This window comes from Oncorhynchus gorbuscha, linkage group LG02, assembly GCF_021184085.1.
Source record: "Oncorhynchus gorbuscha isolate QuinsamMale2020 ecotype Even-year linkage group LG02, OgorEven_v1.0, whole genome shotgun sequence".
Taxonomy (NCBI): Eukaryota; Metazoa; Chordata; class Actinopteri; order Salmoniformes; family Salmonidae; genus Oncorhynchus; species Oncorhynchus gorbuscha.
The window spans coordinates 41380142-41406534 of NC_060174.1; the positions used below are offsets into that span (position 1 = coordinate 41380142).

The following is a 26393-nucleotide window of genomic DNA, read 5'->3' on the forward strand; positions in this document are numbered from 1 at the left end:
ATTCTTAAAATAGTGCTGATCTTAACTGACCTAAGACGGGGAGTTTTTACTAGGATTAAATGTCAGGAATAGTGAAACTGGGTTTAAATGTATTTGGCTAAGGTGTATGTAAACTTCTGACTTCAACTGTATATTGTACCCTATAGTTATCTGTTTAGCCATGTATTAATGTTTTCGTCAAGTCACAAAAAAATTATCACAACACTGGCAAATAAGGCCATAAAGTTAATTAAATTTTAACAAATCATAATTTAAACAATAATATTTTGTTTTATTCCTTCTGTCAAAATGTGTATAAACCCTGCTCTTGGTTCCTTGCTGCCTTTCAGAACGAGATCCATGGTCAGATCGAGAGGTACTCTGTCAATGACTCGCTGGTGGAGGAGATCGAGAAGCTGAGGGAGGAGAACAAGCGACTCCGAGACAGTTACTGAGAGGTTGACTTGATGGAGTTAATCACCCCTGGATACAGTTGTTGTCCCTTCTCAACTCGGACAAAAGTCTTCCGCAGAGCTCAAGGTCTATGTGGAATAATCGTGCCAGGGACAGAACTCTGAAGGCCCAATGTGCCTTTTTTTTGTATCCTGGTTTAATTCCCTCCGTCTCTTTACATGGCATGCAGGGACCCTTTTTGTATTCTCACCAGTTTATTTTGTACATGTCAAACATGCCAAGGGCCTTGGAATGGATTAATTAAGAAGTGCCTTACTAGTTGTAACCCAAGGGCTGGACCAGTATGTTATCAGTCACAAGGTATGACACAGTGGTTATCATGCTGGACTGGCCCGTGATGGCATGGCACTATTTTACCCCAATTCAAAACCGGTCTCTCCTCTCGCAGGTCCTTGTTGACTCCACCAGTGGATCTAATATAATGGACAAGTGTAAGGAATGATGCAAACTCTGTTACAATATTGCTGATACCTATTCATTCCTTTTTAGATCTGTGAAGGAGAGATCAGCAAGGACCCAGGGATTGGAAGATGCATTAGCTTGGGATTGCCCTTAAATACTTATCTTCAGTATGGTTGAAGTTGATAGTGTCTTTTGGCTTTTACTGGAATACTGAAGATAAATTAGGGCATGCCTTTGTTGGAAGACATAATCATGATAGTGTTTGTTGTGGACTAAGTAAGAGAAGGCCATAATCGGTCATCGATTTCTCTTATTGTAAGCAAAGTGGTGCCAAGCTCCCCTCTATGAAGGGTGCTTGCATCGCCAAGTTTCTGTTTCTCATAGTTTAGTTTATTTTGTTATAGATTTTTTTTATAAGAGGAAAATAAATACTCAATATGCATACAATCTCAATGTAATTCATTCTGATTTTAGAGTGACGCAGGAGACCGTTGAACGTTTTCAGTTACAATGCACCGTGAATGGTTCCATAAAGAGACAGCATGTTAATTCTTTAACAATGAAATACAGGTGCAACAACACTTAAACATCTGTAATAGTATTGATTAAAACAAATCTGATGCTTAGAGCCCAAATACTTCCTAATGGAGGAATTGAAAAACTAGATCAGACTGCATGGCCACATCATCAAAATGGAATAAAAGCAATCTTAGGATCAGTGCTATCTGGGATCCTTGGGACGTCCTTAACCATTACCCATTTAAAATGTCAACTTCCATAGGGTAGGGACGTCCCAGCATGGACCATAGGGCGAACACTGATAGAAGAGCTCTATGCCAGCAGCTCAGAGGATGGAACACTCCGCCTGTGGCAGACCGCAGTGGAAGGGCATGCTGCCAGGTGAGCACTGGCAGACTACTAACCTGTCCCTGTGGTCCATTTCAAATGGATGTTATTTTAGAAATTTGAAGTAGTTAAGTTGAGACTTTTTTTTTTTCTCTAAAAAAATGAACAGTTCAAAAATACTGATTTGAACGATGGACTGGCCCAAAGTGGCACTTGTATGACTACACAAAAGAAAGATGGAAGATTCCATTGAGGTTTTACGCATCATTGATTAATATGATAATTTCAGATAGACACCAATATGGGCATATATATAAATATGTATACACTAAAAAAACATGGGAAAATAGAATGAGGCAATCTTAGAAAACCTTGTAGGTCTTTGGGGTTGGTTTTACAGAGTTCCCCAGTGCTGTAGTCATATTTGTAGATCTTATAATCATCTCCACCTGCAACAAAGTCCTTGTCAAATCAAAGTTTATTTGTCACGTGCGCCGAATACAACAGGTGTAGACCTTAGTGAACTGCTTACTTACAGGCAGGCTCTAACCAATAGTGCAAGAAAGATATTGGGGGAACAATAGGCAGGTAAAAAAAAAAACAGTAGCGAGGCTATTAAAGTAGATGGGCTACATAGACATCGGTTAGTCGGGCTGATTGAGGTAGCATGTACATGTAGATATGGTTAAAGTGACTGTGCATATCTAATGAACAGAGAGTAACAGTAGCATGAAAGAGGGGTTAGCCAATGTGCGGGAACACTGGTTGGTTGGGCCAATTGAGGTAGTATTTACATAAATGTATAGTTAAAGTGACTATGCATATATGATAAACAGAGTAGCAGCAGCGTAAAAGAGGGGTTGGGGTATGCATATATGATAAACAGAGTAGCAGCAGCGTAAAAGAGGGGTTGGGGGGGGCACACAGTGCAAATAGTCCGGGTAGCCATTTGATTACCTGTTCAGTAGTCTTATGGCATGGAAGTAAAAACTGTTGAAGCCTTTTTGTCCGAGACTTGGCACTCTGGTACCGCTTGCCATGCGGTAGTAGAGAGAACAGTCTATGACTGCGGTGGCTGGGGTCTTTGACAATTTTTAGGGCCTTCCTCTGACCCCGCCTGGTGTAGAGGTCCTGGATGGCAGGCAGCTTAGCCCCAGTGATGTACTGGGCCGGGCCGTACGCACTACCCTCTGTAGTGCCTTGTGGTCGGAGGCCGAACAATTGCCGTACCAGGCAGTGATGCAACCAGTCAGGCAGGTTGCTCTCGATGTTGCAGCTGTAGAACCTTTTGAGGATCTCAGGACCCATGCCAAATCTTTTTAGTTTCCTGAGGGTGAATAGGCTTTGTCGTGCCCTCGTCACGACTGTCTTGGTGTGTTTGGACCATTCTAGTTTGTTGGTGATGTGGACACCAAAGAACTTGAAGCTCTCAACCTGCCCCACTACAGCCCCGTCGATGAGAATGGGGGCGTGTTCGGTCCTCTTCCTGTAGTCCACAATCCTCTCCTTAGTCTTGGTTATGTTGAGGGATAGGTTGTTTATTCTGGCACCACCCGGCCAGGTCTCTGACCTCCTCCCTCGTCGTTATCGGTGATCAGGCTACCACTTGTGTCGTCTGCAAACTTAATGATGGTGTTGGAGTCGTGCCTGGCCAGGTAGTCGTGGGTGAACAGGGAGTACAGGAGGGGACTGAGCACGCACCCCTGGGGGGCTCCATTGTTGAGGATCAGAGTGGCAGATGTTGCTACTTACCCTCACCACCTGAGGACGGCCCATCAGGAAATCCAGGATCCAGTTGCAGAGGGAGGTGTTTAGTCCCATGGTCCTTAGCTTAGTGATGAGCTTTGAGGGTACTATGGTGTTGAACGCTGAGTTGTAGTCAATGAATAGCATTCTCACATAGGTGTTCCTTTTGTCCAGGTGGGAAAGGGCAGTGTGGGGTGCAATAGAGATTGCATCATCTGTTTGGGCGGTATGCAAATTGGAGTCAGTCTAGGGTTTCTGGGATAATGGTGTTGATGTGAGCCGTTACCAGCCTTTCAAAGCACTTCATGGCTACGGACATGAGTGCTACGGGTCAGTAGTCATTTAGGCAGTTTGCCCTTGTGTTCTTGGGCACAGGGACTATGGTGGTCTGCTTGAAACATGTTGGTATTACAGACTCAATCAGGCACATGTTGAGAATACAGTGAAGACACTTACTAGTTGGTCAGCACATGCCCGGAGCACACGTCCTGGTAATCCGTCTGGCCCTGCAGCCTTGTGAATGGTGACCTGTTTAACCTTTTGCGATGAGCAAACCTGTATCCGGGAGCATTATCATAGCCTCAAATGCATTAGCATAACGCAACGGACATAAATACCCCTATAAACTTTTCCTATTCATGAAAATCGCAAATGAAATTAAATAAATATATTCAAACACAAGCGTAGCCTTTTGTTAACAACACTGTCATCTCAGATTTTCAAAATATGCGTTACAGCCAACGCTAGACAAGCATTTGTGTAAGTTTATCATGGCATAATGCTATGCTAGGCTCTGCTGGCAGCAGGCAACATTTTCACGAAAATAAGAAAAGCAACCAAATTAAATAATTTACCTTTGAAGAACTTCAGATGCTTTCACTCAGGAGACTCCCAGTTAGATAGCAAATGTTATTTTTTTCCAAAAAGATTATTTTTGTAGGCGAAACAGCTCCCATTTGTTCATCATCGAAATCAACCCTAAAAAGACTATAATGCCAAACATTTTTCAAAATTTGATCCATAATATCGACAGAAACACGGCGAACGTTGTTTAGGATCCATCCTCAAGGTGTTTTTAACAAATATACTCGATAATATAACCGAGGCAGTTGGTTTCTCATAAGAAGCGACTGGAAAAATGGCTAACTCAGTATTTTACGCAAGGTTTTCTGCAGGAGACACAATGTCACCACATGCCATATATGGTCCCTTACAGCCATTCTTCAAGGGAAATGCCTAAAAAGACGTCACAATGCTGTAGACACCTTGGGGAAAACGTAAGCTCATTCACAGCCATATAAGAAGTCATTGGCATGTGGCGGTTTTAAAAAATGCGGCACTTCCTGGTTGGATTTTTATCTGGGTTTTGCCTGTAACATTAGTTCTGTGGCACTCACAGACAATATCTTTGAAGTTTTGGAAACGTCAGTGTCTTTCCAAAGCCTACACCACATCAGTCATTGGCCCAATTTTTCAGTTTTTGATTTCTTAAAAAAGTTTGAAATTTCCAATAAATGTCGTTCCACTTCATGATTGCGTCCCACTTGTTGTTGATTCTTCACAAAAAAATATATAGTTTTATATCTTTGTTTGAAGCCTGAAATGTGGCAAAAGGTCGCAAAGTTCAAGGGGGCCGAATACTTTCGCAAGGCACTGTATATGTATATATACACACACACACACACACACACAGCAAAAAAAAGAAACATCCTGTCACTGTCAACTGCGTTGATTTTCAGCAAACTTAACATGTGGAAATATTTGTATGAACATAAGATTCAACAACTGAGACAAACCGAACAAGTTCCACAGACATGTAACTAACAGAAATGGAATAATGTGTCCCTGAACAAAGGGGGGGGTCAAAATCAAAAGTAACAGTCCGTATCTGGTGTGGCCACCAACTGCATTAAGTACTGCGATGCATCTCCTTCATGGACTGCACCAGATTTGCCAGTTCTTGCTGTGAGATGTTACCCCACTCCACCAAGGCCGTTGCAAGTTGGCCCTAGCGCTCACCCTCCGATCCAACATGTCCCAGACGTGCTCAATGGGATTGAGATCCGAGCTTTTCATTCAACAAGCACAGCACTTACACAAATTGATGATAAAAAGATTGGGGTCTGTTTTGTTAGACTTCAGTGCAGATTTTTGCATTATCGATCATATTCTGGTGCTGGCAAACTTGTGTGTTATGGCTTTACACCCCCTGCTATATTGTGGATAAAGAGTTCCCTATCTAACAGAACATAGAGGGTGTTCTTTAATGGAAGCCTCTCCAACAAAATCCTGGTTGAATCAGGAATTCCCCAAGGCAGCTGTCTAGGCCCATTACTTTTTTCAATCTTTACTAATGAATTGCCACTAGCTTTGAGTAAAGCCAGAGTGTCTATGTATGCGGATGACTCAACACTACATGTCAGCTACTACAGCGACTGAAATGACTGCAACACTTAGACGGTACACCCGGGCAGGGCCAACCAGGCCGGATATAACCCCACCCACTTTGCCAAAGCACAGCCCCCACACCACTGAGGGATATCCACAGACCACCAATTTACTACCCTGAGACAAGGCTGTGTATAGCCCACGAAGATCTCCACCGCACGAGCCGGAGGTGGCGCAAAACCAGACAGGAAGATCGTCTGACTCAACACACTCAAGTGACACACCCCTCCTAGGGATGGCATGGAAGAGCACAAGTAAGGTCAGAGCCAGAGAATCCCAGTGGAGAGAGGGGAGCTGGCCAGGCAGAGAGAGAAAGGGCGGTTTGTCACTCCAGTGCCTTGCATTTCACCTTTGCACCCCTGGGCCAGACTACACTCAATCATAAGACCTTCTGAAGAGATGAGTCTTCAATAAAGACAAAGGTTGAGACCGAGTCTGCATCTCTCACATGGATAGGCAAACCATTCCATAAAAATGGAGCTCTATAGGAGAATGCCCTGCCTCCAGCTGTTTGCTTAGAAATTCTAGGGACAATAAGGAGGCCTGCGTCTTGTGACCGTAGCGTATGTATAGGTATGTACAGCAGGACCAAATTGGAGAGATAGGTAGGAGCAAGCCCATGTAATGCTTTGTAGGTTGGCAGTAAAACATTGAAATCAGCCCTAGACTTAACAGACTTGACACTTATCACACTTTTTGGTTTTAGTCAAGATTCTAGCAGCCACATTTATCACTAACTGAAGTTTATTTAGTGCTTTAGCTGGAGACTAGTGCAATGCAGTAGTCTAATCTAGAAGTGACAAAAGCATGGATTAGCTTTTCTGCATCATTTAACAGTAAGTTTCTGATTTTTGAAATGTTACTTAGATGGAAAAAAGCTGTCCATTTTTTTTGTTAGTCTTGATATGTTTGTTGAGAGATCGGGGTCCAGAGTAACGCAGAGGTCATTCAGTTTTTTTTAGTTGACTGTACAACCAAGATTGTCAGATCCAACAGCAGATCCCTGTTTCTTGGGACCTAGAACTAGCATCTCTGTTTTGTCCGAGTTTAAAAATAATACATTCACTTTGTCTGAAACAGGCTTCCAGGGTAGGCAATTTTAGGGCTTCACCATGTTTCATTGAAATGTACAGCTGTGTCGTCCGCATAGCAGTGAAAGTTGACAAGTGTTTTTGATGACATCACCAAGAGGTAGAATATATTGTGAAAACTAGCCTGCAGGTTATCACCCGCCTCAAAGGTATGTTTGTAAGATGCGGGATACCTACAGAGATCGTTTGCGATAACTCTACTCAGTTTATCTGCACTGAGTTCGAGTTCAGAAGGGAGTATGGTTTCGCTCATACCACCTCTAGTCCCTATTATCCCCGCAGGCAGCGGGAGCTGCACAGACCGCTAAGCAAATTCTTAAACAACCAGACCCACACATGGCACTGATGTGCTACCGAGCCACGCGCAACAGGAGCAAGCACAACTCATGACAGGACATCTAATCAGAAAAGGGGAGATATCTCCATCATGACATGCTCATCCTTGAAAAATGCCATAAGGTCTGAAATATACATACTATACAGACAATTACCTGGGCTAAGTAAAATCAAATAAAAATGGATCTACTGATCTGCTGACCAGCTAGCTAAAGTGTAGTCAGTGGCTAAGATAGAAAAGGGAAGGAAGAAGTTAACACTTCATTCAAGTCATTTCAATACAGCACATGGGTTCATCGTGGATTGAGCACAGGTCTCTGGTCGCGCTGGTGAACGGTAGCGAAGTGTCTGTCACTAGAGATGACATGCAGGAGCTTCCTGCAAGAATTTGTAGTCATGCTGAGGTCTTCTCTTGCTAATTCGTATTTCATTTTTGTAAATTGAGGCTACTATATTGATAATTACACGGTTATCAAAACCTCACGCCAGGGTAAGCCTACTAATGTACACAGTGAATTTTACGAGCACTTCAAATTAAGTATGTGAAAAATGTATGGTGGAAAGACGGATGGAACCATTTCCGTGTTTGACCGCTAGGTTTTATGGGTATTAGGAAGCATCCACTGTGGCAGACAAAATGGCACAGATATAAAGATGAGTCCTCTATCTCTCCGCTGCTCATTGGTAAGGTTGAGAAAATCGGACGTTGAGTGATGAGCAACAGGACACTGGTCAGGTTTCCACTAGATAGCACAGCCACAAAGTCAAAATGGGCTATATCGTAAAATTTAATTGGAACAAAAATGTGCTTTTTGGTCTTAATTTAAAACTGCAATATGTAACTTTTTGGGCTACCTGACCAAATTCACATATAAATGTGAGTTATTGATCTGTCATTCTCATTGAAAGCAACAACTTACATTTATATGTATATATATGCCATTTAGCAGACGCTTTTATCCAAAGCGACTTACAGTCATGTGTGCATACATTCTACGTATGAATTTGGTCAGGTAGCCCAGAAAGTTAAATACTGTCCATGTGCATTATTTCTGCTTCCCGTTAAGTTTTGTTTATCTTTTACTTTGTTATGTACACCAACTGAAGATACAATATTTTGGGTTATGGAAAGATATTTTACAGCAGTTGAGATGGTACAATAATTCTCTACACTATACTTATGTTTAATCACAAACTGAAATTAGGCAAACTATTCGAATTTTTGCAACCAGGAAATGTCAGTGATTTCTGCATAGTGCATCTTTAAGGTTAGCAGTGTGGTTGAGGTTAGGTTTAAAAATCAGATGTTAGAAATAGGCGGGGTTTATGACTTTGGGGTGATAACTAGTGACGACACACTGTTCCGAGTTCACTAGTTATCACAGCCACAAAGTCATAAACCCTGCCTGTTTCTACAATTTCTCTTCTTAAAATCTTATTTTAAACATCATTAACCAAAATTCAAAAGTCACTCGCACATCTGAGCAATCTCTGCAGGTGCATGGCAACAGTTGAACAAGATGAAGGAAAAAGGAAACCGCACACTGATCTTGGTAGTAATCACTGATATTTAATAAGCTAACGTAAACACAAACCACACGCCTAAATTTAAATTAAGACCGAACACCAAATTTTTGTTTCCATTCATTTTTACTATATAGCCCATTTAGGCTGTGGTAACTAGCGGAAATTATACAAATTAACGTAAAGGCTGCGTAAACGTTGCATTGCGCGTACGTTTACAACAGTCAGGCGATGCAACGATGATCCAATGACACCGTTTGTAAGGTAACTGTAATATTCATGTGTAAACATACTGAATTGTAATTGGATGCATTTTACCGCCGTATCATACTGCGCTATGATTGGGTAAAACCACCCAGGTGTTGAGGTCATCTTCGGTTGATCATGGTATGAGACATGCCAGTTATAGCTAGCTAATAAAGAGCTGTTTAGAAATATCCGGTCGTACTGCATTTTATTATTTTGTACAAAGCGTGCAAGACAGTAACTATACTCTGCTAATGTATGTTAAAATCTAATTTATGTATTGCAGTTTGTTTGAACTTTATTGTAGGTTATTGTTTAGCTGTCTGTTGTGATCTACATAATATATTCGAGTAGAGAAAAGCATTGGCTAACTGTTAGCCACAACACCAACAGCTGTGTCTAGCCAAAAAGTAAACAAAAACATTAGCCCACTAGCTATCGTTTTATAAGTATGTGCACGTAAGGACAACCGTAGCATAGGATGGCAACCGTGTGACTAGGCTAATTAATGCAGTGATAAAGCACCTTCTGTTTACACTTTGTTTTGAGTTCACCTTCTAGGCAACTATGTTAACGTAGTTATGTGTTTCAGCACTGAAAGTCACCTGTGTGCTGTCCAATTGTCCCTTGGATTTGGGACCATGGCTTATCCATTAAGGAGTGAAGTGGTCAGGCTGTATAAAAATGTAAGCATAACTTTGTCCCTTTCAATTTCTTCTTCGCTTGACCTTTTGTCTAAAGTATAACAGGACGTCCAGAAATCAAATGACCACTACTTTAAGATTAAGATAACTTTATTGGTAAATTGCACACAAGCTCCAATCATAAATTTAACATCACCTTTTAACTGAACCCCTCCGAAAGACACCTTTTAACTGAACCCCTCTGAACGACAAGCACATACAGACTGGGCGCCAGCTGTGTTGTGGGAGGTGGGGCAAGTGCCTTGCTCAAGGGTACATTGTCAGGCATTTTCGGTTGCTAGCTCACTTCCTGACAGATCTTCAGTCGGACCTCGGATTTGAACTGGCAACCTTCCGGTCGCTGGCTCACCTCTCGGCTACCTGCCCTAACGCACATTTTGTTTTTAAATATACGTTTCTACCCCCCTTCAATGGGTAATTGTCACTGTTCTACTCCAACAGCTCCTATACCTTGGATGGGAGTATCCCAAAGGTGCTGGCTCCTTTAGGGATAGACTGAAGTCTGCATTTTTGAATAACAAAGATGTGAAAGACCCAGAGATGATCAAACAAATGATAGCCCGAGGGTATTTTGTCATCAAGGAGTTGGAAGCACTTTACTACCTGAGGAAGTACAGAGCCATGAAAAAGCGGTACTATGAACCTGAGGAATGACTGGCGACACCACTGCCTTGAAATGTGACAAAGTTAAGGTGCCCTCTATGAAGATGTTTTATTAAGAAGGGTCTAAGAAGCCACTTGACGAGTCCATCAAACACCAGAACGATTGAAGGCCATATTAAAGTTCAATATAAGCCATGACAGTGCATTCAGTGTACAACAGTATATGTGGTTTAATATGCTTTCCTTGTTCCAAGCATACAGGCTTTTGTAGTCTTGTATTTTCCTTTTTATACAATATTTTACACAGATCAACTTTGCCAAAACCACTATAAAACCACCTCATATTTATTTGAAACTATGCTGGAAAAATATTTTGGGGATCTGAAAAAAACATTCAATGTGGAATGAGAATACTAAAACATAGCAGCGATCCTGAGTTGCTTCATTCAAGTAGAATAACTTCATATTGGTGTAAAACTGAAGTTTTAATAAAAAATAAAAACATTTGAACTCTTATCTGGTGATTGAACGTTATTGTAGGATGACGATCTTCAGAGTATAAAATTAAACTTAAGTCTTCAAGTCTTGTAAACACCTTAACACATGAGAGGTTGTCGCGTTGTACGTCCGGTGAGGTCCAGGTCATGTTCCGTGGTCACTCGGGCTCAGTCACCACTGCACTCGGATATGTCAATTCGGCAGATAGGGCATGTGGAGTTTTCCTGCCAACAGCAAACAACCAGGTGTATTTCTTTCTAATAGATTTCATGTTGTCATCTTATTATATAGTTTACCATTTACCTTGTACAAACTCAAGGTTCAATAGTTAATTTAATGACATTTTAAAATGGTGAGAACACCAACTGTTGAGTAACTGCATTGTAACACAGTGCTGTCTAAATAGGTTGTGTTGGGACCTGCTTATATTGCACCACAGAAAAAGTGTGTACCTTTAACCAGCGGTCGATGCATTGCATATGGTAGTTATGGAGACATGGGAGCATCCTCAGCAGTTCCCCCTCTGTATAGTCCGAGAAACAGATCTGACACCTGTACACAGAGGAAAACATTATCACTGGAGAACACTAAGAGAATACACGAGTAGTAGTGTTGTCACTAAACCAGAATTTTGACTTCGATACTGTCTCATAAAACCCATGAATGACATTTATGACAGCACAAGCTCACAGTCAGTTGAGGAAGAGATGTGACAGACGAAGGGGGACAGTATCTATAGACGTGACGGAGAGATGATTAAAGGTGCACTATGCAGATATCGTTCTGCCATTTCCTGGTTGCTAAAATTCAAATCATTCACCTAATTACAGTTTATATGGCAAAGCAAGCATAGTGTAGACAGTGTACCATCTAAACCGCTGTGAAATATACTGTATGTAATATATAGTGCCTTCGGAAAATATTCAGACCCCTTCACTTTTTGTTACGTTACAGCTTTATTCTAAAATATATTAAATTGTTTTATTTCATCAATCTACACAAGGCCACAGGAAGGACAAAAAGATCAAGGACATCAACCACCCGAGCCACATCCTGTTCACCCCGCTATCATACAGAAGGTGAGGTCAGTGCATCAAAGCTGGGACTGAGAGACTGAAACAGCTTCTATCTCAAGGCCATCAGACTGTTAAATGGACATCACTAGCCGGCTACCACCCGGTTACTCAATCCTGCACCATATATAAAACATTGAATCGCTGGCCACTTTAAAAATGGAACACGAGTCACGTTAATAAATGTTTACACACTGCTTTACTCATCTTATATGTATACTGTATTTTAGTCAATGCCACACCAACATCGTCCTAATATTATATCTGCACAGCTATTTTCAGGTCTCTACAGAGATGTTCAAACAGGTTCAAGTCCAGCTCTGGCTAGGCCACTCAAGGACATTCAGAGACTTGTCCTGAAGCCACTCCTGCGTCGTCTTGGCTGTGTGCTGTTGGAAGGTGAACCATTTTACCCCAGGCTGAGGACCTGAGCAGGTTTTCATCAAGGATCTCTGTACTTTGCTCTGTTCATCTTTTCCTCAAACCTGACTAGTCTCCTAGTCCCTGCCGCTGAAAAACATCCCCACAGCATAATGCTGCCACCATGCTTCACCGTAGTGATGATGCCAGGTTTCCTCCAGATGTGATGCTTGGCATTCAAGCGTTCCAAGCGGGTTGACGCTCCAAGCAGGCTGTCAGGTACCTTTTACTGAGGAGTGGCTTCCTTCTGGGAACTCTACCATAAAGGCCTGATTGGTGGAGTGCTGCAGAGATGGGAGAACCTTTCAAAAGGAAAACCATCTCCACAGAGGAACTCTGAAGCTCTTGTCAAAGTGACCATCAGGTTCTTGGTCACCTCCTTGACCAAGGCCTTTCTCCCCTGATTGGCCAAGCGGCCAGCTCTTGGAAGAGTCTTGATGGTTCCAGACTTCTTCCATTTAAGAATGATGGAGGCCACTGTGTTCTTGGACCTTCAACGCTGCAGAAATGTTTTTGTATCATTCTGAGCAAGTAAATTGATGTATTTTTAATTAGAACTGGTGAACTGCACTGCGTCATCTTTATTGGAAACTATGATGAGTTTAATCAATGTGTCACTGCTTTGGCTGGAACAATATCCTGTGCTGAGACAGCCCCATCTTACATTATGGAAAAGGTACTCGTTTGTGACTTACTGTGTCTTTCCTGCACTATGTGCTGGATCGTAGGTTTTCATAGGCAGCCTCTCAATCTCTCTTTCACTCAGGGTTTTCTTGGCCACAACAGCACCCTGGCCCTCCTCAAAGGCCAGTAGAGCCTGAGAGATCAAAACAGAGCATACACACATGAACCAAAACCCACATTATTAAGACAATGGGGTTACTAGGGATGCAAGACATAAATCGATGCAAGAAAAATGCTGGAAAACCTATGTAAGAGTTTGACTGCAAAACAGAAGGTGTGATGCCTACATGGAGAGGACAGAAGCTTAGTTTTTCACAAATGGACCCAGGCAAGTTGTACCTCATAGTTGTCTCCCTGACTGTCATCAAAGAGGGAAGAGACCACATGACGGGGGTTTCTGCGACGAGGAGTGCGAGATCGGCCTCTTCCTCTGCGCCTTCCCATCAACTCTGAATGATTCAACACACACTTAACACATATACACACCACAGCAACAAAACAATTTTCTAACTAAATAGTGCATCAAGCATACCAGTAAATTTCACACTACTGTGGTTGTTGTTCAGTAACATACCTTCCTCTAATCCCGCGACGAGAGGTGAAAACGCTGCATAGTTCACTGCTGAGGGCCAGGGCGACATCCAGTTCATCCCTAAATGAGGATCATACTGGAGGTGGACAGAACAATAATCAGACCAGTTCACACAGCAGCGCAATTCAAAATAATAACAGTGGAATCCCCATTCAGTGTCACATTGAGTGTGTACGTGCTTTTGGACATAATACTCACCGGGTAGTTGTGGTGGGGTCTGTTGGGCGCCATGGCTTCCTGCTGTCTCCTTTGTTCCTGCTGCAGTTGCTCCTCTCGGTCAAACTGTTCCTACAGAGAGAAAAAAATCCATCACACAGGCTAATATAGGAGACTGAAGGTTTTATGTGAAAATCATTCATTCAGTTCCAATCCTGAATGTACTGATTAAGATTGAATTAGCCTGAAGTAGAGAACCCAACAGTGTGTTGTCGACCAGTGTTGATTTACAGCAAGCTTGTTTTAAAAAGATAAGTGGTACCCTTTGTGTTATCCCTACCTGAAGACTGCGCGCAAATGCCTCATCTTCCTTCAACTGCACTGCGCGAACCACAGCCTCTACAATGACATCATCATCGTTGTCACTGATGACCACCTCGTCATATTTGGGCGACATTGCTTCGGCTGTTGAGATAAGAGTAGTCAGAGGGTCCAGAGACACACCAAGGATAAGCTTATGCTTCTGCTGTTGTCTGTTAATTCTGTTCGAGTCAGGTTGGTCAATGTGTAGCGAGTCACTTAAAAGTGACCTAGAATCTACTCTGCAGTTAACTTTTAGGTAGGTCTACATAGTCTATATCGGGCCTGTAACATTTCAGAGTAGCGTTCTGTCAAAGAGCTAAACTTCTTTTCGCCTTAGTATATGTGTCATCTTCTTACCTGTCGAGAAAGGAACCTCCCAGCCAGCAACATGACTCTCTTTCTCTGTGCCTGGCAGGAATGACACGGAGTCTGTGGTGAGGTTTGTTGGGGCTCGGGCAAATGTGGAGGCGGACATGGTAGAGGTGGACTTGGTAGAGGCTGCTCTTTTACAGGTCCTCTTCCTGCCTCTGTTGTAACTAGGGAGCCCAGGTTCCACTGTGGATTCTGCCACAGGAGCCTGAGACGATGTGTTTCTGCAAAATCCTTCCCCGGCTGTCACTTCCTGTGAGGCAGGGGGCGCACCAAGGGAGGATGAGGGTGGTGATGATGAATAAGAACATGGCATAGAGGAAGGGAGAGGAGGTTCCAGCCAGGTCACCAGAGAAGAGTCTGTTGTCATGAGAGATGAAGCAGCAACAAAACCACTGGTTGCCCACGAGGTGCCCGGTTTGGCTTCACCTCTCATGCTGGTGGCTGGCATGGACAGCTTTTTGCGTTTTGACATCTGATGAGAGGTGGGGGTCATGATGAGCGTTTTGTCCTCCTGACTGGGAGGTGGGCTGAGAGAAACCTGCAAAAAAAGGGCAAGGTCAGGATGTGGCGACATTCAGCGACTCAACTTTACATTTCTGTTGCAAGACTTGAGATGTCACACTTGGATTTTATAGTAAATTGTTGCCTTCAGAATGTATTCAACTTACCGATCCAAAGTTTTCAAACCTATTGTACCGCCGCCTCCGTCTGAGGTACTGAGGGCTGCACAAGCAGAATGAGAACATTTTGAGGAATATAGCTCTACACATTAGTCTTGCTTCGTAAGGTACACTGACAGATACAGGATCTTTATTGCACCGATGGTAGTAAGTGTTCCTAGTAAATACAGAACCATAATATGCAAAGCAGCAGTGTACCTGGGCGTCTCAAGGATGACGACAGGGGGCTCGTTGAGGGTGCCAAATTCACTGAGATCACCGAAGAGCAGGTCTTGCTCATCCAGTAGGCATGCCTGATTCAGGGGTCCCGTGATGTCTAGTTCCGCCAAGTCCTGAAGTGGACTGCTGGGCTCCAAGTTCTCCAGTGTTCTGTCCATGTCTACGAAGATGGAGCTACTAGCTTGTGTATGGTCCATACACTGTCAAAGCTGCAATGTGCAAACCAACACACATTCACACCATTTTATGTGGTAAATGACAAAGTTAGAGCAGTCTACTTTTTCATAATCAAGCAGTCTTAATGAGGTTTGCTACTGTATATTATTAATCCTAAATTACATAAGGTGCCCCTGGAGAAGTTACTAGCTGAGTAGTCCAGTTAATCACTTAATTGGTATATACAGCATGAAACTAATGACTGCAAAATTGTGTAATTGTTCCTTACAAGCCAGAATATTGAAGGAAAAAAAATACATTTAAACTTACTCTACCGATTGTCTGTGCAGTTTGTACTTATTTGAGACAAAATATTCACAGGAATGTATTGTTAGGTATATGGTTTGGTTCTGCACCTAGGTTAAAAATAAAAGTATACTGGATATTTGGTTCCATTGTCAATCACTATTGAACCAAGTATGCCATGACAATTGAATATTCTGAATTAGGGGAGGGAGGAGAACAATCCACACCTTTTTGTTGGAATTGTTTTGGGAAGACAGAAAATTAAATTAAATTGAATTAAAATGAAATAAATTGAAATTCACACAAAAAGGTGTTGATTGTTCTCCATACCCCTGGTTTAGAATATACAATTTTCATGACCATTGCATGCTTGGTTCAATAGCTATAATGGTTCTCTAAAAAGTTGGGTAAACAATATTTTCCTTTGGATATCTTGTCTCAAATTTTAAGCAGCTGAAGGACAAACCACATAGACAACAGGTATAGTACATTTAAATGTAATTTGAGTCAACATTCTGGCTTGTAAGGAACATTTACACAATTTTGCAGGCATTAGTTTCAAGCTACATTTCCTTTAGAAAGTATTTACACCCTCTACTTTTTCCACATTTTATTTTTTTAGATTTTATTTTTTAGATTTTATAAACAATACAAAACATACACACGACTACATCCTAGAAAACATCACACCTGCCCAGACCCACTAGCCCCCATCCCTATCTCCATATCACTTTCTACCACATGGCCTGAAACCGCACAGTTGTTTGTCTCCATCACCAAGATAATAAAGCTTTTGATCTTTCCATTGCGTGAACGACGGAGGGTTGGCTGATTTCCAGTTTGAGAATACTTTAAAAAAAGTTTTATAATTGATGAGAAGAGTATAGTTCAACCCGTCGGGTTGCAACCTCATGTCATGCCTTAAAATATACAAACAGACACATTAAAAACAAACTTATATTGTAACACTTTTTTTTAACATTCCCAGAAGGCATGAATTATTACTTAAAGGCTGAATTTTAAATAGATTAAATTGAGATCATGTCACTGGCCTAGACACACAATAACCCATAATGTCAAAGTGGAATTATGTTTTTAGAAACGGTACCTATTTTTTAATTTAAAAAAAATGAAAATCTGAAATGGCTTGAGTCTAAATATTCAACACCTTTGTTATGGCAAGCCTAAATAAGTTTGAGTAAACATTTGCTGAACAAGTCACATAATAAGATGCAATGATAGTGTTAAAAACCTCTACAGGATTGGTGTCCTCCCCCGCGGGACGGTTGAGCTAACGTGCACGAATGTGATTAGCATGACTTAAGTGACAAGAACATTTCCCAAGACATAGACATGTCTTATATGGGCAGAAAGCTTAAATTCTTGTTAATCTAACTGCACTGTACAATTTAGAGTAGCTATTACAGTGAAAGATTACCATGCTATTGTTTGAGGAGAGTGCACAGTTATGTCCTTAAATGTATCTATAAAACAATTAGGCACATTTGATACACCATTTTGAACAGTAATGGAGCAGTCTAAAAAACTCTTTCAACCACTTCACAAATTTCTTGCTGACAAAATATAGTTTTGGCAAGTCGGTTAGGACATCTACTTTGTGCATGACACAAGTCATTGCTTACAGACAGATTATTTCAATTATAAATCACGGTATCACAATTCCAGTGGGTCAGAAGTTTACATACACCAAGTTGACTGCCTTAAACAGCTTGGAAAATTCCAGAAAATGGTGTCATGGCTTTAGAAGGGTCTGATAGGCTAATTGACATAATTTGAGTCAATTGGAGGTGTACCTGTGGATGTATTTCAAGACATACCTTCAAACTCAGTGCCTCTTTGCTTGACATCATGGGAAAAGCAAAAGAAATCAGCCAAGACCTGAGAAAAACATTGTAGACCTTCACAAGTCTGTTTCATCCCTGGGAGAAATTTCCAAACGCCTGAAGGTACCACATTCACCTGTACAAACAATAGTACGCAAGTATAAACACCATGGGACCACGCAGCGGTCAGAAAGCTCAGGAAAAATGTGTTCTGTCTCCGATGAATGTACTTTGGTGCGAAAAGTGCAAATCAATCCCAGAACAGCAGCAAAGGACCTTGTATCTATATCCACAGTAACACAAGTCCAATATCGACATAACCTGAAAGGCCGCTCAGCAAGGAAGAAGCCACTGCTCCAAAACCACAAAAAAGCCAGACTACGGTTTGCAACTGCATGGGGACAAAGATCGTACTTTTTGGAGAAATGTCCTCTGGTCTGATGAAACAAAAATAACTGTTGGCCATAATGACCATCGTTATGTTTGGAGGAATAAGGGGGAGGCTTGCAAGCCGAAGAACACCAGCCCAACCATGAAGCACAGGGGTGGCAGAATCATGTTGTGGGGGTGCTTTGCTGCAGGAGGGACTGGTGCACTTCACAAAATAGATTACATCATTAGGTCGGAAAAGTATATGGATATATTGATATATTGAAGCAACATCTCAAGACACCAGTCAGGAAGTTAAAGCTTGGTCGCAAATGGGTCTTCCAAATGGACAATGACACCAAGCATACTTCCAAAGTTGTGGCAAAATGGCTTAAGGACAACAAAGTCAAGGTATTGGAGTGGCTATCACAAAGCCCTGACCTCAATCCTATAGAACATTTGTGGGCAGAACTGAAAAAGCGTGTACAAGCAAGGAGGCCTACAAACTTTACTCGGTTACACCAGCTCTGTAAGGAGGCATGGGCCAAAATTCACCCAACTTATTGGGGGAAGCTTGTGGAAGGCTACCCGAAACATTTGACCAAAGTTAAAAAATGTAAAGACAATGATACCAAATACTAATTGAGTGTATGTAATCTTCTGACCTGGGAATGTGATGAAAGAAATAAAAGCTGAAATAAATCCCGCTCTCTAATATTATACTGACATTTCACATTCTTAAAATAAAGTGGTGATTGTAACGACCTAAGACAGAGAATTTCTACTAGGATTAAATGTCAGGAATTGTGAAAAACTGAGTTAATATGTATTTGGCTAAGGTGTATGTAAATTTCCGATTTCAACTGTGTGTGTGTGACAACAAAAATACCATGATTTTTGGAGGAAGGATTGTTGACATTTGAATCCAAAAGCATAATTGAGAAATAATTCATCTAAATTGACATACTTATGACATTTTGGCCTTCCCACAGCCACCTTTAAGACTCCATAATGTTTCATCTGTAGATGCTTTACCACTTGCTCTGTAATATGAGTAGTATTTTTATTTCAATAAAAATGTCAATAAATGAATATTGAAATATTTTAACAAAAAAATGTTGGATTTGGCTATTTTTGTTTTATACATTTTTGAATATGATACACTCTACAAGCATATCCAAGTCCTAGACTGGATCTATGCTATATTTTGGCCCAATTTGTGGAGAGAAAATGGAATCTAGGCAATGTAACCAATCACAGCCTTCCTTTTACTTGTATCACTGCACATCCTGCAAATGGGTTACCACATTCATTGTTTGTAATGTTGACAAATTGGATCATAACTCTAAAAGTAGCAGACAGCCAACTCTGGAACATTGATATGTCCATTTAATATATTATGTTCAACAATGCATTGAAACATTTGCCAAATCAAATTGTGTGTTTTCAATATTCATGTTTTATATTCTTCAATATTCATAAATTGCATTGAAAAAGTTACTGAAATCTAAATACTACGCATTACAGAGCAAGCGGTAAAGCTTCATATGACACCAATGTTTGCTGTGTAGCACCTACAGATTAAACAATATGATGTCTTAAAGGAGGCCTGGGTAAAAATTGAATAAATATGCCAACTTTGAGAAATTATGCTTTCAGAATAAAATGTTAAATATACAGTTCCTTCAGAAAGTATTCACACCCCTTCACTTTTTCCACATTTTGTTGTTACAGCCGGAATTAAAAAAGTATTAAATCAAGATTTTTTGTTGTCACTGGCTTACTCCAGAATGTCAAAGTGGATTATGATTTTCTCTCTATTTTTTACAAATTAATAAAAAATGAAAAGCTGAAATGTCTTCAGTCAATAAGTATCCCCTTTGTTAGGTCAAACCTAAATAAGTTAATGAGTAAAAATGTGCTTAACAAATTACATAAGTTGCATGGACACACTGTGCACAGATCATTGTATGTGTGGGGTACAGAGATGAGGTAGTCATTCAAAAATCATATTAATTTAATGACTACCTCATCTCTGTACCCCACACATGTAAGATCCCTCAATTGAGCAGTGAATTTCAAACAAAGACCAGTGATGGTTTTGAAATGCCTCGTAAAGGGCACCTATTGGTAGATGGGTAAAAAAAAAGCAGACATTGAATATCCCTTTGAGCATGGTGAAGTTAATTATAGATCAATATTGTAGTTATTCCACAATACTAACCTAAATGACAATGTTAAAAGGAAACCTGTACAGAAAAACATGTATCCTGTTTGCAATAAGGAACTAAAGTAAAACTGAAAAAATGGGGTGAAGAAATTAACTTTATGTCCTGAATACAAAGCGTTAAGTTTTGGGCAAATCCACCACAACACATCACTGAGTACCACCCTTCATATTTTCCAGCATGGTGGTGGCTTCATCATGTTATGTGTGTGCTTGTCATCGGCAAGGACTAGGGAATTTTTTCAGGATAAAAAAACTCAACAGAATAGAACTAAGCACAGGCAAAATCCTATAGGAAAACCTGGTTCAGTCTGTGTTCCAACAAACACTGGGAGACAAATCCACCTTTCAGCAGGACAATAACCTAAAAACACAAGGCCAAATATACACTGGAGTTGCTTAGAAAAGGTGTGCAAAGCTCTTAGACTTACCCAGAAAAACTCACAGCTGTAAACCCTGCCAAAGGTGATTCTAACATGTATTGACCAAGGGGGTTGAATACTTAACGAATTAAGCTATATTAGTGTTATTTTTGTATTTATTTTTAATACAAAATGTTAGAATTTCAGAGTACTTTGTGTAGAACATTGGACAAAAACATGACATTTAAATATATTTTAATCCCACCTTGTAACACATTTTGAGAAACTCTAGGGGTGTGAATACTTTAAAGTCACTGTACTGTATATACAAATTAATTGTGTATTACAGCCTGATTAAATCAGATTACTAGCTAGGCAGCTAGATTAAAAGATAACTAGGATAGATAACTACCTGTATTTGTCCAAGGAATTAGAATAGTTCTATAGGATACCCATTTATTTGACTCTGAAATTACTATTTTGTCGGCATAAGGATAACTCATTCGCTTCATGATTGAAATATTGTGGGAACGTAACGTCTTAACGTTACATAAACATATCAATGAGTGTACCTAGCTAGATATTCCCTAGGTGTGAGCCTGTAAACATTAGCTAATTTACTGGCAAGTATGTACTGCACTCTTGTTGGTATGCGTTGGCTAGCTAACTGTGCCTACCCGGTGGTATGCTAGCTAACTGTGCCTGTGGCTACCTGGTGGTATGCTAGCTAACGACTGTTGACTGATCTAATATAAATACAACAAAACTAATACCTTCACAAAGATCACACCTTACTTCGTGATTACGATTCAATTGGTCCTTGTTCTCGAGTGCCCTCTTGTTAATCCATCTCACAAAATACAACGACTAAACATTCCAGCCAGCTAGCTAACCAGCTGCTAATTTCCTTTCTCTTCCAGCGCCAAAACCACAACATTCTGTTTTATTTCCGTTTGTGACGTGTAATGTTGTTTGCGTTCACTTCCGACATCACTTCATAAAAAAGTTACCATCAGAAGTGGTTTTGAAGAGACCATAATATCAAAGATAATGACAACTCTGTGGTAATATGAAAACTGTGGTTAAATTCTCCCGTACTTAATATGTCAATTCAAATACAAGTAACCGCCATCACTTGCAAATACGATGTTCATTTATTTAATGAATAATTGTGTATTTACATTATCACTAACGCCATTATCAGGGTACATAAATAAATATTAAAAATCTATTAACCCAACTTATCAGGACCAATAATGAGTATTGGAATAATGAGCACAAGAAAAAAACAGAGACAACCACATATCCATAACTTTAAAAAAAAGAAAAGTAAAAAAAAATATATATATATACACACACACACACACTATACACTCAAAAACGAGTCCACCTAGCTAGATATACTAGGAATAGAAAAGGGGAATCGAGAGGAACTAATGTAAAACATCAGACTCAGGGACAGCAATAAAAAAAAAAAGTCCATCTTTAAGATGTCCCCTGCAACAAGGCAAACCACTCAGTTAAGGGCCCGGTTTCCTGATAGCCATGGTACTTGGTTTAGGAGTGTTTTAATGATGCCTCATTCTTACAACGGCCAAAGATGTAACGTCCGTTTCTCAAAACAACATGCAGAATGAACGTTCACTAAAAGCGTTGTTAGACCATGTGTTGACACTGATAGGATCGAAACAAAAGCAGCGCTCCTCTCAAATCAACTTTCTCCTTTCAAATCATATTCCAAAATCCTGATGATGCATCAGCTCCTAGAAAGATATTACCACCTATGGTTGGCTGCAAATATTGAGGCAACTTATAATGCTTACCCAATAATGCACAAAATCACATTGAGCACATCATTGCGCACATGTTGTTACACATCAAAATATATTGAGGCAAAAATTACAGGTACAGACAATAATTGGCAAAATAGAATTCAATTGATTGAACATGACATTGATTTAAATTAGGTTGAAATACATAGACCCATGTAGCCTATTTATCTTTTAATGCAGTTATCTCGGTTTTAATTTGAAGCATATTTTTATCCTTCACTTACTTGCTTGTAACAATTGGAAAGACTTTAGCAACTTTGTATTTGTAGTCAACTTTGTTCTGAAGTTATCGGCAGTCATAATCAGAGAGATGAACATCTTGATTCTATGTTTAGCAGAGATCTTCTGTAAATAAACTGACACAGAAGGTCAAAAACATAACGATGCACTTAACTGTTCTACGAGTGGTGAGGCAGTCGGTAAATAATGAGCGTGTTCAAGTGCAACTTTAGTAACGATGGTTTTGGGAAACATCAGAGATTTAACAATGCTCCTACGAAGATTCTAACAATTAATTTAGCATAAATATGCGGCGGGAAGTCACATTTATTTGCATGGTGTTAGGCTGAGGTTACTGTCCGCTCTTGAGAGACTCCACCAGCCTAAGGAGTAAGCAGAAACAGAAAAATTATTCAGTTTTGTTGTTGTTTATTGAATGACTCCTCAGCTTGTCACTCATATTCTTTGTTCCTAATGCAAACAATGTTATTAATTTAATGATAATTTAAAACTGTTATCATCTTAACAGCTGAAACACACACACACACACACACACACACACACACACACACACACACACACACACACACACACACACACACACACACACACACACACACACACACACACACACACACACACACACACACACACACACCCTTAACTAAACAGCCTCATTCATTTGGTTCCAATTCCATTACCATTCCATGGCCTCATCCAACCCTGTTCCCTTGGTGGCGGAGGTCTTGAAGATCTGCCACTTTCTGTCTTTGAGTGCTGGCAGGCCCAGGGAATTGGCGACCTCTGTGGGAGTCATGGCCTGCTCCATGTCTTGCTTGTTGGCAAACACCACCAGTATAGCCTTCTTCAGTTCCTCCTCCTGCAGAGAGAATGCAGACAGAGCCCTCTATATCTGGAAACCTAGTCTGTGACTGCACATGCTGTTTAGCTCACAATTCCATCAAAATATAGCAAGTACATGGATAAAAAGAGCTAGTGAGAGCCATGGGACCAGTAAACATATTCAACTATGGAAGGCTTTTATACAAGCTACTAAAGCCACATTACTAATACCTCAAGCATAGCCACCAGTTCAGACTTGGAGATTCCCATCCTGTCCCTGTCACTGCTGTCCACTACATAGATAACAGCATCGGTGTTGGAGTAGTAGCAGCGCCAGTAAGGCCTGAAACAGAGAGAGATGCAAGAAGAAAATTTGGGTAACCAATACATTTGTTGGTTGACTCTTGACAAACTGACTGCTGATGGTTGCAATATTCAGATATGTGTGAGACATATGCTACAATAAATAAGTTGAAGTCAGGAATGTCTCAATACCTAATACTGGTCTGCCCTCCAAGATCCCACACCTGGAACTTCAGATTCTTGTATGTCACCGTTTCCACGTTGAAACCAATGGCTGAAAAAGAAGAGAGTGGTAAGTCAACTAATTTCTAGTATTGTAGGTTAATCGTAACTGTTTTGCATGTCATTCTCTGCATGAGCCATTTCAGTGACCAATTTATCTGTTGCAAGACATACCATCGTATGGGCATGCAGGAGTTAGGCCATCAGTGTGAGTGTTCCTCAGCACTGAGAAGAAGTTATTTTCACTCACTGGGAATAGTGGTGACGACCTCCCCAACTTGAAGTCTGTAAAGGATTGTGGTTTTCCCAGCTCCATCCAACCCCAGGATCAGTATCCTCATTTCCCTGGTGCCAAACAGGCCAGAAAAAAGACTGGAGAAGAACCCACCTAGATTTAACAAGACAGGAGGGATAAAGAAGATTAAAGTGGTAATACTTTACTCATAACATTTGTCAAACTATACAGATAACTTCAAAGGACAAACACTAATGTCAACTGTCAGGTCTGCTAAATGCATCACATCGTGAAAGGAATTCCACTAAAGACATAAAAGCACGGTCTGGTACGCATGCACATTCACGTGTCAGAAAGTTATTCCTTTCTTGAATATGTAAGGGTGTTTCCCTTTGATATTTTAAGTGGAAATTGTACACCATTATTGGCGTGCCATTTAATATAGACCACATGGAAAATTCTCTAAATCAGATTTTTATATGAATAAAGACTTGCTAAAGTATCAAGAATCTGCCTTTTAACATGCCCCTCGTCATGTTTCTCAGACTCCTAGGAAGATCACTTAACCCCAGCCTTTCACCATCATTGCAAAGCCTTAGTTATGTTGTTGCCATTTTCTTTCGTGGTGGAAAACAGAGCCCGTCGAGCATCACGTTAACATGTTGTACATAGACAGATTGGAAAAAAAATGTTTTAACAGTTTCAATTTGTGTGAAGCTTGCATTCAATTGCCCCTCCATGTTGCACACAAGCTTACATAAAAACCTCAACCCTGTTGTGGTCAACCCTGTTACTTCAAAGGCACTTTTAGATTTAAAAAAATAAAAATAAACATTTGCAAGTAAAAGAAAAGACCAAATGCCAATAAAGTGCCTTTAAAGTAAAAGGGTTGAGGTTATCATCTTAAATCACACATAAATCCCCTCCTGACAGGGAGAATATACACGTGTTGTGTGCAACAGGGAGGGGCAATTGAATGCAAGCTTCAGCAGATTAAAATGAAAACATTTCTATTTAATCTATCTATGGGCAAGAGGGTTAACGTGTGTGTTGCTCGACTGCTCAGTGTTTCACAAAAAACAACAACAGAATATGGCAACAAAATAACTAGGGCTTTGCAATGATGGTTAAAATGTTAGGAAAGGTTGGGGTTAAGTGGGTTCAAATATTCCTATAAATCTGAAAAACATGAAAACATTTTTCCCATCTTAAAACCCCTTCGGATGGGAAAACATGTTTTTTTTATGAAGTTGAAAATATGCTCTTTATGACATAGTGTCAGGTGAAATGAATAGTTTTATTGGACACTACCCAAAATGTACTCTACTAGTGGAACGACCCAGTTAGTAGAGCAACATATCGACATCTTATTTAAGACATTGACTGGATAGCAAACGTTCGTCTGGCATACCTCAAAGAATAACCAAATAATCATAATTTATTCATAGGAAATCGTACATTTACCATAACAGCCTACCTAGCTAACTAATGCTAACACTAAGGCATACAACCAAATATTAAGATAACACGCTGGCAGATGATGGTCAGACATTAATCAGTGGCTAAACATTGATTTTATGTAAAACATTTGTCAACTCTAAAAGCAAACTGTAAAGTAGCAACGAATCTTACCCATTTTTGACTAATAACAGTCCCTGCTATCAATCAGTATGCAAAGCTTTTTGTAGGAAAATATTTATTGTACATTGAGTGGCGTCTCTTCTTCTTTCTTTTGGGTTTGTTTACATTGACAGCGCAGTTATCAGGACATTATCGCCACCTATTTTCAGGGATGTACTGGTGATTTGATGGTCTACTCTTTTACATTACAATCATACATTATACGGTACAGTCCCAACATTGAAAATATTAAAAAGTACACATTATTGTTCGAAGAAAATAACTTGTAGCACAAATCGAAGACCACACCGGCAGAGTGGATCAAAGTTTTGAAATGGCTGCCTGCATTGACACATCGTGAAATACTCCTGTCTGTATTAAAAATAACTTCTACTCATA

General features: G+C 40.4%; 4 protein-coding genes across 11 annotated transcripts in view; 2 read left to right on the forward strand and 2 right to left on the reverse strand.

The window, feature by feature from the left end:
* LOC124002306 (protein NEDD1-like) overlaps nucleotides 1-2495 on the forward strand; it is a 22841-nt gene extending 20346 nt beyond the window's left edge. For 3 of the 5 annotated variants that reach the window (XM_046309711.1, XM_046309689.1, XM_046309712.1), the window contains exon 16: nucleotides 330-2494. In XM_046309711.1, coding sequence (XP_046165667.1) covers nucleotides 330-434 — 105 coding nt within the window. In that variant the 3' untranslated portion in view covers nucleotides 435-2494. Of the gene's footprint in view, nucleotides 1-329 lie in introns of all 5 variants that reach the window. The other 2 variants (XM_046309699.1, XM_046309705.1) reach the window with 1 other exon arrangement.
* Nucleotides 2496-8675: 6180 nt separating this feature from the next.
* LOC124002373 (LYR motif-containing protein 5A-like) lies at nucleotides 8676-10619 on the forward strand. Of its 2 annotated transcripts, none has more exons than XM_046309742.1 (3): nucleotides 8676-9110; nucleotides 9685-9778; nucleotides 10238-10619. In XM_046309742.1, exons 1-3 carry the CDS (start codon nucleotides 9094-9096, stop codon nucleotides 10448-10450), a joined length of 324 nt encoding a protein of 107 aa, XP_046165698.1. In that variant the 5' UTR covers nucleotides 8676-9093; the 3' UTR covers nucleotides 10451-10619. The 2 variants fall into 2 exon arrangements, with proteins under 2 accessions (XP_046165698.1, XP_046165704.1); XM_046309748.1 differs by lacking the exon at nucleotides 8676-9110 and adding an exon at nucleotides 9139-9348.
* Nucleotides 9869-21671, reverse strand: si:ch211-59o9.10 (uncharacterized protein LOC561841 homolog). 3 transcript variants are annotated; one of them, XM_046309722.1, is made up of 11 exons: nucleotides 21516-21671; nucleotides 15436-15665; nucleotides 15226-15280; nucleotides 14543-15095; nucleotides 14163-14287; nucleotides 13865-13954; nucleotides 13649-13742; nucleotides 13414-13523; nucleotides 13086-13207; nucleotides 11350-11449; nucleotides 9869-11121 (listed from the first exon to the last, which is right to left on the reverse strand). In XM_046309722.1, exons 2-11 carry the CDS (start codon nucleotides 15651-15653, stop codon nucleotides 11065-11067), a joined length of 1524 nt encoding a protein of 507 aa, XP_046165678.1. In that variant the 5' UTR covers nucleotides 15654-15665; nucleotides 21516-21671; the 3' UTR covers nucleotides 9869-11064. The 3 variants fall into 3 exon arrangements, with proteins under 3 accessions (XP_046165678.1, XP_046165683.1, XP_046165669.1); XM_046309727.1 differs by having other exon boundaries at nucleotides 21511-21671; XM_046309713.1 differs by having other exon boundaries at nucleotides 21494-21671.
* Nucleotides 21672-21851: 180 nt separating this feature from the next.
* Nucleotides 21852-26140, reverse strand: LOC124002362 (ADP-ribosylation factor-like protein 1). The gene is made up of 6 exons (XM_046309736.1): nucleotides 26007-26140; nucleotides 24390-24527; nucleotides 24110-24191; nucleotides 23846-23957; nucleotides 23473-23651; nucleotides 21852-23154 (listed from the first exon to the last, which is right to left on the reverse strand). The coding sequence occupies exons 1-6, from the start codon at nucleotides 26008-26010 to the stop codon at nucleotides 23124-23126; spliced, it is 546 nt and encodes a 181-aa protein (XP_046165692.1). The 5' UTR covers nucleotides 26011-26140; the 3' UTR covers nucleotides 21852-23123.
* Between the last annotated feature and the right edge of the window lie 253 nt (nucleotides 26141-26393).

Coding starts and splice junctions, on each gene's coding strand:
- LOC124002373 (XM_046309742.1), top strand. Junction 9,779..10,237: donor TGGTCAGGCTGTATAAAAAT/GTAAGCATAACT, acceptor CTACTCCAACAG/CTCCTATACCTTGGATGGGA.
- si:ch211-59o9.10 (XM_046309722.1), bottom strand. CDS start 15,653: ATGGACCATACACAAGCTAGTAGCTCCATCTTCGTAGACATGGACAGA. Junction 13,524..13,648: donor CGTCGCGGGATTAGAGGAAG/GTATGTTACTGA, acceptor TGAATCATTCAG/AGTTGATGGGAAGGCGCAGA. Junction 11,450..13,085: donor CATAGTGCAGGAAAGACACA/GTAAGTCACAAA, acceptor CTCTGTGTACAG/GTGTCAGATCTGTTTCTCGG.
- LOC124002362 (XM_046309736.1), bottom strand. Junction 24,192..24,389: donor GGTCGTCACCACTATTCCCA/GTGAGTGAAAAT, acceptor CTTCTTTTTCAG/CCATTGGTTTCAACGTGGAA. Junction 23,155..23,472: donor TTGGATGAGGCCATGGAATG/GTAATGGAATTG, acceptor CTTACTCCTTAG/GCTGGTGGAGTCTCTCAAGA.